Source organism: Ammospiza nelsoni, chromosome 9 (assembly GCF_027579445.1).
Source record: "Ammospiza nelsoni isolate bAmmNel1 chromosome 9, bAmmNel1.pri, whole genome shotgun sequence".
NCBI lineage: Eukaryota > Metazoa > Chordata > Aves > Passeriformes > Passerellidae > Ammospiza > Ammospiza nelsoni.
The window spans coordinates 30,275,780-30,290,002 of NC_080641.1; the positions used below are offsets into that span (position 1 = coordinate 30,275,780).

General features: G+C 40.9%; 1 protein-coding gene across 3 annotated transcripts in view; it reads right to left on the minus strand.

Moving 5' to 3' along the window:
• Window positions 1–1,656: 1,656 nt before the first annotated feature.
• Window positions 1,657–14,223, minus strand: part of TTC39A (tetratricopeptide repeat domain 39A) — a 43,928-nt gene continuing 31,361 nt past the window's right edge. For 2 of the 3 annotated variants that reach the window (XM_059478532.1, XM_059478531.1), the window contains exons 13-18: window positions 12,898–12,989; window positions 11,858–11,978; window positions 9,247–9,358; window positions 7,293–7,407; window positions 6,482–6,598; window positions 1,657–3,497 (exon numbers count right to left, since the gene is read on the minus strand). In XM_059478532.1, coding sequence (XP_059334515.1) covers window positions 3,377–3,497; window positions 6,482–6,598; window positions 7,293–7,407; window positions 9,247–9,358; window positions 11,858–11,978; window positions 12,898–12,989 — 678 coding nt within the window. In that variant the 3' untranslated portion in view covers window positions 1,657–3,376. Of the gene's footprint in view, window positions 3,498–6,481; window positions 6,599–7,292; window positions 7,408–9,246; window positions 9,359–11,857; window positions 11,979–12,154; window positions 12,199–12,897; window positions 12,990–14,223 lie in introns of those variants that run through there. The other variant, XM_059478533.1, reaches the window with a different exon arrangement.

Consider the following 14,223-nt stretch of genomic DNA (forward strand, 5'->3'; position numbering starts at 1 on the left):
CCATCCCTGGTGGCACCTGTGAGCTGTGCATGGCAACTGAACTGCAAGCAAAGCAGGCTCCTATGACACAGGTAGAGTTGAGCAATATTAAATGTGTTTCCAAATCACAGTATCATGGTTGTGACTTCATCAAATTCTCCTCTAACCATCCAGAAAAGCTGTGGCCAGGTCCAGCTCCAGCCCATCATCCTTCACACAACAGTTAGCATCTCATCTCGTGTTGCTCACAGGAGCTGGGAGCTGCAGTTGCACCTGACCAGGCCTGAGCAGGAGCTGCCTCTCCTCCCTCAGTTCCCTTGCACACAGGGATTCCACATCACTGAGCCCATGATAAAGGGATGCTCCTTTTACTGCCTTGTCCCTTCCTGCCAGCATCACCCTCAGGTGACAGCAGTGTCCCATGGGCCACCACGGCTGCTGCTGCAGACATCCAGGAAACTGAGGAGGAGTTTCTACCCCTCCCTGGTTACTGGCAGGAAAAACTTCCTAGTTTTAAAAAAGACACAGAAGAAGAAATAAAGCTTGTGGGTTTTATGATAAAAGTCCTACCAAGTGCAGAAAACTTTTCTGCTGTCTGAGTTAGTAATTTTTGTCTTTGGGTAAGATCTCTGGCTTTGCTGAGGATGTGGAAGAGCTGACTGCAGCAGCTGTTGGCTAAAGCTGGTGCACAGAGTGGGTTTCTCAAGCATTGCTCACACAGTTCAGTGTTTGAATGCAGAAGGAACTGCTCCTTCTGCAGTTGAGGTGTGGACTATACCCATCTGCACTCATTCTTCCACTTCCTGAATCCTGGGCCGTGCTTCAGTCTCTGCTGTGCAATTCAGTGACAATATCTGCTATTTTCTGCTGAGTACCCTGAGGGGAGAGCTCACAGCTTTGTGCTTCCCCTGGTTCACTGCATTTGGGACTCCAGACTGATGAAGCAATTTGCTGTCCTGCAGAGCTGCTCCAGGCACCACACACAGCTGCTGGAGAAGCAGTGGAAAAACCAGCCCAGCACCAACCTTCCAGCCCAGGCTGATCCCACAGAGTTTGGATCCCTGCCATGCAGGAGCACCAAAATGAAGGAACTGATGAGCAGAGAGAGGTTGGGCAATTGCAAATGTAACACATGAAAAAACTTACACAGTGACAATGTACCAGACCTTCCATTCATCTTCTCCTCAAGTGAATCCACATTATTACAGCCCATAAATCCTCATTGCATAAGGAAGGTGATTATTTGCTATGGCTTGGGAGCAAATTGGGAGCCAAGGAGTCAAACATGACAGTGAACTACAAAGCACTCAGCTGAAGTTGGAGATCAGGTCCACAGTGTGAGTGGTGCTGGTGTTTGGAGATGACTCTGAAAATCTAAGGAAGGATATGAAAACCTTAGGAAAATCTTGGGATTTTCATTGCTGCAAAGCATCAGGGAAGCTGGCTGAATATCACACAGTATATCCTTTTGTGATCTAAGATCAGGCAAAACCAAGCTGTGGGTGAATTTCAAAGAAGAGAAATGAGTCTACACTCAGAAGGATTGTTCACTTTCTGCAAAGTACAATTTATGCTAATTTTCACATGGCATTACTTGCTCAGAAGATGCTAAGGCTGCCAAAATATTTGAAAAGGACAACTGGAAGAAGAGGCGTTATATGCATGAAGTAGAACAAGAAACTTTTTTTATTCTATACAAAGAATGACTGAATTTTTACACTGAAGTTTTGATGTGCAGCATGTAAATAGCATAATTGTTTATACTGAATTTTATCTGAATCGAGAAATTTATCAGAATTGAATTTATCTGAGAAAGTCACTTTAAAAAATGCATTCTTCATCTATGATTTTTAACTTGCAAAGACTTTTATAAAGGGCATCTATTTTTAAGATAATGCAAGTTCTCCACGTTGAGGAACTGGTGGTTCTGTCTCCTTGCATATTAATCTACAGTTATAAAACAATTTTATTTCCTTTGAGGAGGCAAAAGCAGAGCTATAAACTGTCAATTTTCTCTTCTGCTGGGAACAATCACTTTAGAAAGGATATGCACTGTGAGGTACATAGATATGAATCTTCCTGACAAACATCTCCATTGGAGAGAAAGGGCTGTCAGAAGACCTCCCATCTCCACCCATCAGAATGGGTCATGGGGAAGAAGCTCTTTCAAAAGGGAGGTAGAAGTGTGCCCCACAACCCAGAGGCATACAGACATGGAGCTAGCCTGGAGCAAGCAAACACGAGGCAAAGCTGTGGTACCACCAACTTCACCAGCAAAGCAGGAATTCCATGGCAGCATTGGAAAGCAGACCCAGCTCACTGCTCTATTCTCAAACCCCTAACACAGAAAACCTCCCAAAAGATGAATAAAGAGCAGAAAGATAAAGATGTCCTGTGTGCTGAGGGAGCCTGCTCCAGCCCCAGCTTCCTCCCACAGGGAACGTCAGCCTTGTGCAACAGGGACATCTCAGCCTGGGAATCCTGAGAGCAGCCCCTGCAGGAAGGGCTGCCCTGGCACAGCAACTCCTGGACTGCTCCAGCCACTGCAGTGTTGCCATCTCCTAAATGACCTTCAAGGACTTGTGCTTTCAATTTGACATAAGCCTCACATCATGTTCATTCTGACAAAAGACATTTCCTAAAAACCTCCCATTGTCAAAGAAGAAGTGATGCAGTTCTATGCCATCACCACCTTTCCCTTTGCAATCCTCAGTAAATTAATTCAGCTGCTACAAGCAGCAGACTTGACAGGAAAACCAAACTCAAGAAAAAGTCAAGGTACTTGCATAAGGGAGATCATTCTTTTCACCAGCAGGGTTCTTACAGAAGCAAAAATGTGAAGAGAACAGTTTCTCTTCTGCTAAAGAGAAGCTTCCTGTGCACAACTAGACATGCCTAGGATCCAGAGCTCCTCCCTGCTGTGAGATTTTCTCCCACCATTCCAACTAAGCAGGTACTGGGGAAAACGCAATGCTTCCTTCTCAGCTGACAGCAGTATGGATGCAAACAAACATTTAGAACTAACAGATTAAATCCAGAAATCTTAAAGTTTTGCTGTTTGGTTTTTTTTTAAAATGTTCCCCTTTCACTAAGCAAGCTACAACAGAATGTTGCAAATGCAAGAAAAAGGCACACAATTGAAAATGAATTACACAGATGGAGGTGTGTGCAAGTGTCAAAAAGCCACTGTTGGAAAAACAATATTTTTCAGGGTTATGGTTGGTTTGAGAGATTTTTTACCATGTTGTTACACCAGATTAATGTTTTATGCATCACCTTTGAAATTTTAAGTTATTTGGTTTTTCACTGACTTGAAAGAAAAGGAAAAATAATTCTAAAGTGTCAGTAATTTTCTGCACCAAAGTTTGCAACAAACAGAACATCAAAGAAGAAAAAGTTACGACACCGCCGAGGCTCCACAGTGCATTCCATTTTCTGGGGCGGATTTGGCTTGGTGCAGGGCAGCTTGAATTCTGAAATGTGTCCTTGTTTCCATGGAGTAATTCTTGTAGTTTTGTCTGAAACAAAAGAAGATCCACTCCAATTAATATATATTTTTAAAACATTTCTAAGTTATCTTTGTATTACTATTTTAAGCAAAACAACAGTAGACAGCAGAAAATTCTTTCTTCACAAGCTCCTTTGTTGCCTACTCTAAAATACAAGGCATGTGTTCCTGGCCAAACAATGCAGCTCTTTGTTCTTTATTTGTAGTTCCACTGTCTGGCAATTACCAGAAAAATATAGCTTAGCAAGAAATTGAATCTGGTCCACTCAATCAAAATATTGAGTCCAATATTAATTATCTGTAACATTCACTTAGTTTACATTCACAAATTAGAACTTTTTTTCTCCCTCTCAAAGTGTAACTGACAGATTTGAATACAAATATTTTCAGCATTTAAAAAAATCATTTTAATAAGTCAGACTAATTTCAAGAAAGTGAAGAGGAAGGGAGAAAAAAAAAAAAAAAGACAAAAAAGAGAGTGAGAGAAGGGAAGATGTCCTGATCCAGAGGAGGGAAACACCCCATCTCCATCCTATGGTTGCCAACAATGTGAATTCTGTGTGTAGGAAATGAAGGCAGACAATTTGCTGGAAAGAGAAAGTGGGCACACAGCAGATTCCATATCAGCTTTTGAGGAGCAATTCACCACCCCAGGGAAAGACTGGCAGGATTTCCACCACACACATCCAGGGCCTGGCTCCACACTGTCATCTGCCTATAGTTTCCTGTAGTTCTGTCCTGCTCTAGAGTTACTGGAACATTCAAAGAACCTGTAATTTCATGGAAAAGCTTATATTAAAAAAAAGAGAATTTGCCCCAGGACCACATAGAAATTGCAAATCCTACTTAGTAGGAATTAACATGTCAGCTCCTACAGGATGGATACAGAATCCAGATACAAAAGAGGATTAGACCACGCTAATTTTCTTGTAGAAGATATTTGTCATCTTTACAGAAACATAACATTAAGTATTAAACTCTGTGTGTCTTAACAGCATTTCAGTTCTAAATTCATAATTCAAACCAAGCATGGCAGAGTGGTATCTGTCTGTGGCAGTGCCAGTCTCTTGGTGAAAACAAGGAATTCCATGCCCATCCTACACCAGCTTAGAATTTTATGTATGCAACACCCAAGAGGCTGACTGAGAAAAGGAGGTGGCCAGGTTCTGCTGTGTGCTGATCTGAAACCCCTTGGAGTTTTCCCTTTAAATGAAATGGATTTTGTCATTCTGAGCCTGTATTTCTCATGAGTACACTGATATTCTTGTTTGTAGTTTACAGTCATACAAATAGAAATATTTCCATGCATGACCAAGCCAAAACTGTTTATCATCTTATCCCACTCTTTCTCCAAAGCTGAGGATCCAAGCCAGCAGCAGGACATGGATTTAGGTCAGGCAAATCAAATGTCAGGCACCAGCCAAGCACTCCTGCCAACTGCAAAGTGAATTCTGCAGCCCCAGCAAGGCTCTGCTCTCCCTCTCGTGGCTCCTGAGACATTCAGTGTTGGTAGCTGAAAGCTCATAAACCCTGAGATTTTCATGCCACAGGTGGAAATGTAAGAGCTGCACCTTTATTTATGACTGACTGAAACAAGGGGGTTTGTAATGAGGGTAGGTTTGGGGTTTTTTCGGTTTTTCTTTTTTGTTTGGGTTTTTTTGTTTGGTTTGTGTTTTTTTTTTTCCCCCAAGTCATTACAGCTTTCAAGAGTTCTTTGAGCACAGCAAGTGTGAGTAGCAGCTTTCATACACTGGGCACAGCACATTTTTTAGAGCTGCTGTCTGTTAAGCCAAACACCTTCTCCTGAGAGGACCTGGGACACTCAGAGCTACCAGGGAAAGATGCAATGGCCAAGCAGAAATGACAGAAGCTCCAGCTGGAATCAGCAGCTCCAAATCATTAATTTCTGGATCTCTTGTTAAGAGAGATTTGAACAAAGGAAACGAGGACAGGAGAGGTGTGTTTTGAAAAACATGAAGCCAATTGAAACACTTTCCACTGCACTTTGCTAATGCAATTTTTGCTGCTCTTAATATCTTCCATGAGTCTACAGAGAACCAGGCTCAGAAGCACAGGAGACTAAAGATTGTAATATTTTAATTTTTGTGCTGACAGGCTTTTGGCATAATCTTTGGTAGACTTGATTTGCTACTCTGACTTGCAGAGCTGCCTGAGTTGGACAAAAAGCAACATAAAAACTCCCTCTGACCTCTCTGAGCCAAGGGCAGGCATCAGTTTTGTAGCTGCTCACTCCTGTGGCACTGACTCTGCACATCTGGCCTCATTCAGGACCCAGGCAGAGGGGAACTGCCCTGCTGCTGCTAGATGCTTGAAGAGGGGGAGAATTGTTTGGGTTGGATTTCCTCCCTCCTCATCACTGCCAAAATTTTGGCTCAGCAGAGAAATAAAGGTTCAAACAGAGGCAAAACGCGTATTTTGTTAATTTTATAATAAAGAACACACATGATCAAGTCCAACTTCCCATAAACCTACTTTGCTAGAAAAATCAATCACACAAAACAGTAAAAGCAGGTGTTTTAGTTGCCTTGATGCAGATGAAAGAATACAAAGATACCAAGTGTAACCTGAAGCATTGTCTTAAATGTATTTCATCAAGGAAAGAAACAGGCACTGCTGGCCATCAATTCAAGTAATGCTATTTTAGCCACAGCACAGAGCTTTGATTAAATTTAATACATCTTTTATATGAACAAGCAAATATACTACAAAGATTATTACATTTTATTACACATGGATTATTTCTTATGGAGCCTTTGACATTCCTATTAAGATACTTAATTTTTTGGTACTTTTTTCAAGTCCAAGACTGAACAAATGCAACACTGGAAAGGTCCAAACAAAAACTAAGGCATGCATGCTCCCATTGGAAAAATGAAATGAGTTTCCATGATATTAATGAAATTTTTCTGCTTCCTGCTAACCAGTGAAACACCAAACTGATCCACCAGACATCAACACAGGCTTTTCACTTACTTTGCTTTTTCCAGAAGTTTTATTGCTTCTTCTCTTCTATCCTGGTCCAGATACAGTATTGCCAGCTCCAGCAAGGCATTTGGAATTAGGTAATGGTCATATTTTATCTTCTTCTCACTGCATTGGAAAAGAAATAGCCTAGAGACCTTGAAATGATATATTGTTTCCCTCATTTAACAGATCCAAACACAAATAAATAGGAGATTAGCTAAGATCAGAAGGAGCAATCAATCTCTATTACAACACTTGTCATGTTCTCTATCCGAAGCTCCCTTCTGGGTTATTAAATGTGTATTTTGCATAAGCATCCTACACAGTATGTATAATCTCAGGATCAGAAAATAATGCCTTTGTTATCAGGGAAATGTTAGAAAAGATGACAATATCATGAGCTCTACCCATGTGAGCTGACAAAAAGAGGTGCCATTCACCACATGATGTGCAGAAGGTCCCAGTGTAATCATGCTCCCACCAGTCTCTGCACAGTTCATTTGTATTTTTGGGTACAGCTTCTTCATGACTGGGAAGAGGAAGGGGGCAATAAAAGCTAAGTGGTAACTGAAAAATTTTGTGCACCTACAGTCCCTCAAAAAGGAGAAAACACCTCAATTAAAATTATTTTAAAATAAAATTAAAATTGAAGATCTGAAATTCTTCAACACATGGCTAATAACAGTAGAAATTAAAACTGAAATACCTTGGAGCAAACACTAAAGATACTGCAATCCTCTCCCTTCTATTCATATCATGGTTACATCTCCTCTTACTTGAAACTCAAGAGCTCTCCTACATGCCAGGTATGAAAACTTACTTTAAATAGATGTAATTAAAGTGGTCTTCTGCTTCTGAGATCTTGCCCAAATGCTTGAAGCATAATCCCTTTAACAGCTTTATCACACACCGGTCATCTGCCAGTAGTTCTGTAGCTGCAGGAGGAAGGAAATGGCACATTTTAGAAAACTCTGCAGCAGAGAAGACTTTCCTGCCTGTAGGGAAACTTTTCAAAGGTAAGTGTGAGCACATTCCATGTCTGGAAATACAGGAAAGAACTAGTTGGTGAATTTAAGGCAGAGACAAACACACATCAACCTTTTCATAAACTGAACAAACTTTGCCCAAAAATTGTTAGGCTGTTCTTTCCCTCCCTGCTCCCACTGAACAGCTATTCCACAGTCTTACTGTTCTGACAGCTAAGAACTAATTTAAGGTGTCCATTTTGTAAATCCTAAGGTCCAATTTACAATCTCTCAACCCTTTGCCTTTATTGCACGGTACAGCTCTTTTGCTCCCTGACTTGTAGTCACATGGCCTACTCTGGGCAAGAATTCTGTCAATTCTCCACCTTCATTTGGCTAAATAAAAATATGTGAAACTTTGCTACCTGTACCTCACATCTTACCATACCTTCTTTGGAGTTTATACTTCTGAGAGCCCAGAGTCTTTCCAGCTTCACCTAGTTCAAAATCTTTACTATCAACACTCTTTCTCCATCAGAAAATTTCTGCATAATGCATATCAAAGAAAACTGCAGGGTTTTTCATAGCCAATCCATATAAGCAGCTTACTCTTACAAGTTTATAGGCAAAATCTTCAGCTTGGTTGCTCATTTCCAATTTGTTAAATATGCCTGAAAACAGCAAGTCAATATTTTGAACAGGCAACACTTAAAAATGGTGGCATGTTTAAAATATATCCCACTTTTCAATTACATGTCCCCATAGTGTTCTACAAACATGAATCTGCTACAAATCCCTGCAAAATGAAGCCTTAGCCACAATTTGCCAACTAAGAAAAAAAAGGAACAGGGAAATACTTCACTTATTTTAAATGATGAAACAAAATGGGTGACAAAGAAGGTGAATAGGTCAAAGGCCTTTTTCTAAGATGTCACCTTCACTAAAAATATTTTCCCCATTCTCTTTTTCAATTAATTAAAAATAGATAGTTTTAGCCAGTGTTTCAGGCAACCCTTTCAAATCTTGTGTAACTCACTGCACAGAAGTCCAAGGCCCTAGAAAAGACTGCAATGCAGTGTTTTAGCCTATATTCCTTTGTCAACAGGGCCTTGATCCTTTTGCAGGAAGGCTGTATGTAATAGTAGTAAGATCAAATACTGGTCAAGGAAAAGCTGACAAATGCTGTGCAGACTGCTTGCATTCCCACAGGAACTGGGAAACACTGACAAGAAATAAACACCAATTCAATTTTCTCATGGATTACTAATTAATAGACTGACAGAAAATGTGGTAGCAGAGGCTGCTTCAGTTCAATCCCATATTGTGCTCATTGACAGAAAGGCCATCCCTGGTGTCCTGGATTTCTGCAGCACACTGGTGACACCAGAACATTCAGCCCAAAGGTCACATCACAAACTGACAGCACTTCTAAAACAAAAACCCAACTCCTCTCCTATTTATCCTTCAAAACAGAGGATAACAAAATCTGAGGGTAATGGAGCTTCAGGATCCAGGTAATGAAGTCAATGAATATCCTGATATGATCTAACAAAATAAACAGACCTTTATCACATGTCATAAACCACTCCTAACACACATCTGTGGATGGAAAAATCACTTACTATTATTGTAAATAGTTGCTACCTTAAAAATAAAAAATATTCCTATCTGCATAAATAGTTCATGGTTTCATTACCTATGTTTCTCCTGTGACCCAATTAACTTTACTAATGAGTGTGCCTCTATTCACAGATAATATCTCTAGCTATTGCAGTGTAAAATAACTGCTTAAACCCTACCACTGGTTACCTGAACTTCTTGCCAATGCTTCTTCTGCTTCATTTAAAGTCTCTAACATGCCTTCTGTTAAGTTGGGACATTTTCCAATTACAGCATAGCCATTCCAGATATACATCATTTCCTAGGGTCAGGGAGAAACGACAGCACCATTAATTGCAGCACTGGATAAATGTAGTTGTCAAACACTTCAGTTTATCTCTGCATGATGAAAAAGTTACAGGTTCCTTAAATAAAGTTCCTTAAATAAAGTTTGTCAAAATGTATTTTCATTGCAACTGAAAATTTGTTACACTGTTAATCAGAACAAATTAGCCCTGGAAGACGCCTCAAGAGCCACTTCCTGAAAACAATGCAAAGGAAATTGCTTGAACAGAATGCAAACACATTCTCACTTATGGAAGAAGGTAAGTACCAACAAAACAGACTTAAAACATTCACAGCACATGGCTAATTGTCCCTTCATTAAGGCTTCCTCTTGTTTTTCAGTTCTATCCTAGCAAAGGCAGTAATATCCATAAATAACTGCAATGCACTGCTTCCACAGAAAAATTATGAAATCTCAAGACAGCAAAACAAACCAAAAAGAAAACCAAACACTCTAACCTTTAAGCCAAGTTTCAAACACACACACAGAATTTTAAATCTGAACTGTAAACTTCTTACATTCCTCAGGTTTGTTTGATGTTCCCAAAGAAAGCAACTTCTTTATTATTGAACTGTCCTTCGAGTAAGTTTTATTAAAAACTATTGGCTGAATTTTTATTTGCTATTGGGGTTCTTAGAGTATATCACCAAATGTGCCCATTGCTACTTCCAATCACAAAGTGAAACATTAAAATATTGTACAGACTTACAACTGGCCTTCATGACATTATTTAATCACAAAATCACAGAACATCCTGAGCTGGAAGGGATGCACCAGGATTGTTGAGTCCAGCCCAAGCGTACCCCAAGAACCCCATCCTGTGCCTGAGAGTGTTGTCTAAAATCTTCTTGAGCTCTGTCAGGCTGGTGCTGTGACCATTCTTTGGGGAGCCTGTTCAGTGCCCAATCACCCTCTGGGGTGGCTGAACCTTTACCTAATATCCAACCTAAACCTTGCCTGACACAGCTTCATGTCATTCCCTCAGGCCCTGTCACTGATCACCAGAGAGAAGAGATCAGTGTGTGATATATTTATTCTATTTATTTACATGACCTTCTCTGTGGGTGATAATTTAAAGCATTTGGATGAAATTTCTATATAGAACAAGTGAATTGTGGAACTGTGGCACAAAAAGCTGTCAGGCTACAATAGCTGAAACAGCATGTTAACCCCAGTCACTGTTGCTTTCACCATCTGGTCTCTGTTGATTGGAAAACCTGTGCTGAGCTTCCTGGACCTAGTGCAGATTCATTAACGTGGTTTTCAAACAGGAGTATTCAAACCACATTTATTCAAGCTAAATCTCTGAGCTAAGACTTGCTTGAGGACTCCCTCTTTCCAGCAAGCCTCCTGATAATGAAAACTCCTGGAGCTGAGGTTCTGTCCCCAGTTCCCCATCCATGAAGTGCCTTTGTCTGTTCAGCTGCGGCATCTGCTGCCTCGGAAACGCAACTGCACGGCAGCCAAGGATGGGGAGGAGCTCCTGCTACAGAAACCTGCTCTGCCAAAATCCCAGCAGCACAGCCCAGCCAAGCCCCAGTGTGCACTCCTTCCTCTCTGAAACCTGAAAGGCACATCAAAGTAACCTAATTATTTCTCTCACGTCAGTCTTACTAGTGGAACACAGCCCCTGGTGAATGCCCATGCTCTGCTGTAACAACTATTTCAGTGTCACATACTCCTGGTGGGCTGGGGAGGGGTTTCCAAGAGGTTCTCCCTGTTCTGGCATTTTCTTATAGAATATTTACTAATTATCCATCTTGTCCTTAAAAACACAACGGCTGAAAGCACTGCAAGTGTTAACACCACTGCACTTGGCAAATCCCTGGACTCAAAAACCTTTTATGTTCTTTTTCACATGTTCTTTGCAGACAGATTTTTCTAAGTGCAATGGGTGCCTCATGCAACTGGCCACAGGGAACAGGCCAGCATTACAGGGGAAAAAAAAAAATTAATTGCAGTGGTTTTCTGGGGTGGCCAAAGGAGTCAGTTGTTTCATCCCAGCACCCATGAGCTGCTCTGCAGAACACCAAACTGCAAACACTGAGGAGCACATTAAACAGCTCCTTACATGCAGTGCCCAAACCTTCCATTGTTTCCTTGACACCACCCCTCCTTGTACCTTGCAGTGCTCTGTTAGCAAGTGACACGACAGAAGAGACCCAGGGCAAAGTTCCTCCAAAGGGGACCAAAAGAAAGCTGTTGGGAGCACGCTGCTCTATAGCTGGAATAATGAGTTACACATGCAACACATTTACGTGTCACAAACAGCTGGCTGAGTTCCCTGTGGCTGGTGCATGCCCCAGTTTTACAGCATTCCTTGCATTCATCTGGCTTTGCTTTGGGAACATTCCAGTCTCCTGCAGAGGGTTTACCTTAGAAACACGGAAAGATACTATTCCAATTATCTCTGGTTTATTTCTCTAAATTACAAAAATGTTGGAGAGGGGGTGTGTGTGGATATTTCTTACTTACCAAAGGTGGGACAGGCAAAGGAATGGGGTTTGAAGAAAGATACCGTCGTGCTTTCCGAATTGCAAACTTTTCTGTGGGCAGAGATTTCCCTGCAATTTTCAGTTTCAGGCTGGGAACAATCCTGAAAGTTTAAAGGAAAACATAAGGAATTTCCCCCTGTGAACCTCTGAGATGAAGACATTCAAACTTCAAAACAAACAAAAAAAAACCAATAAAAAAAGATCAAACCAAGGAGAATTTTAAAAAGCTGTAACACACTGGGCTATTGCTACCTCGGGGAAGCTGAGCAATACATACTCACAAAAGCTGTCTTTATGCAGGGCACGTTTATCTCTAGGCTTCCTCTTTAATCAAGCAGGAGGAGAGGGACTCTTCCCCACTGAAAGATTAAATTAGATGATGCACCTGACTTATAAAGGGCTCATCTCTCTTCACAGTCTAAGAAAGAGGCAAACTAGCTTTTGTCTCCCCGTTCTCCCAAAGACTAAAACTATTCACTTCATAATGGATTCCAAATTCAGTGAAATCTGTTGATAATGATTACAAAAGACAGAGAAAACTTGAAAAGAGCAATGTAATCACATTTAAAAAAAACAGATTTAATATAAAAATTGTAAACCCTAAAGTAACCAAATTTTTGATGTTATCTTACTGTGTTTATAATGCATAGATTCACCTGCACATTTAATTATTTCTTACTTCTCTGAGACTCAGAACCCAAGAATCAAGTTGTGCTGATGTTCCCACTAAGGAAGAACACATCTTGCAGCAAAATCCATTGAAGGTTTTCACAACTTACATTCCATTTTTATTAAAGGAAGCAACTGAAAAAGAATGCATTACATGGAACAGCAGCAGCACTGTATGGCCAGGAAAAATCTGCTGTCTAAACTCAGGGTCCACTTTAGTCTAAGGGATGTTTAACTTTACATTTTCTCACCAATCCAATGCTATTTGCATGATAATTTTGCCTCTGTTCCCCCAGCACTGTGACATGAAAAGATAGTAAATTGTTGTAACTGTGGGTTTGCAAATTTTACCTAAATAATTCAACTTCGCTGTCTCCAAAAGGACTGCAGTCATCTGGTCCAAACATACTGAGATAAGCAGCTTTCATGTAAATGTAAGTAGCCTGCAAATGCAATGAAGAATATCTATATAGAAAAATGAATTTACAGCATCACCTTTATTCATATAAAGCACAAAACAGCAACATAAAGGGAAGAAGTTGCTGCTTTTGCTCACAGCCTTACAAAACTTTAAGTAAGAGATAAGTATTTTAGAAAGTGAGTACAGAATACTGTTTTAAGATCATGTTTTTAGATACATGCTTAGTATGTATCAGTTTATAGTTTGTGTCCAAATTCCAAGAACAAATCTTATGCTTGAGTAAAGTTTTTAATACTCTTAGGAACACATGCTAGAAAATCTAAGATAAGGTCATGCTCAGAGAAAAAACCTAATAATATACAGTCTCTGTGTCCCATCACAACTTGGTAACATATCCCAAATAGTAAGTTCTAGGAAACAGTCACTGCCTGGAGCTCAGGAGAGCAGACTTTGGCCTCTTCAGGGATCTGTGTGGTAAAGTACCATGAGATAAAGCCCTGGAGGGAAGAGGGGCCCATGAAATCTGGTTAATACTCAAGGATCCCTTCCTCCAAGCCCAGGAGCAATGCATCCCAAAAAAAGAGGAAGTCAGGCAAAAACTCCTGGAGGCCCATGTGGGTGAAAAAGGATCTCCTGGACAAACTCAAGAGGCAAAAAGGAAACGTACAGAGGGTGAAGGGAAGGACAGGTAGCCTGGTAGGAATACAGAGAAATTGTCTGAATGGCCAGGGATCAGGTTAGGAAAACTTAAGCCCAATGTCTGGCCAGGGATGGAAAGAGCATCAAGGAAAGACTCTATAGGTGTGCTGGTGATAAAAGGAAGGCTAGAGAAAATGTGGGCCCTCTCTGGAAGAAAGCAGGACACAAGCTTACCCAGGATCTGGAGAAGACTGAGGAACTCTGACTTTTTTTTCCTCAGGCTTCACCATCAAGTGTCCCAGCCTTCTTGCCCAAGTCACAGAAAGCAAAGGCAGAGAATGTGAGATGAACTGCCCAGGGCAGGAGAAGTTTGGGTTCAAGACCATCTAATGAACCTGAAGGGACAAAGCTCATGGATCCCAAGGGAACGGGTGAATGATGTGGCTAAGCCCCTGCCCAGCATATCTGTGAAGTCAAGCCAGCTCAGGAAAATTCCCACTAACTGGAATAGGGCAAATATTCTTCAAAAGGCAAAAAGGGAAGAGAGAGGGAAGAGAGCTGCCAGGGTTCTGGACTGAAGAGCTCCTCCCTTCCAGATGCACACGGATAAAGGCACC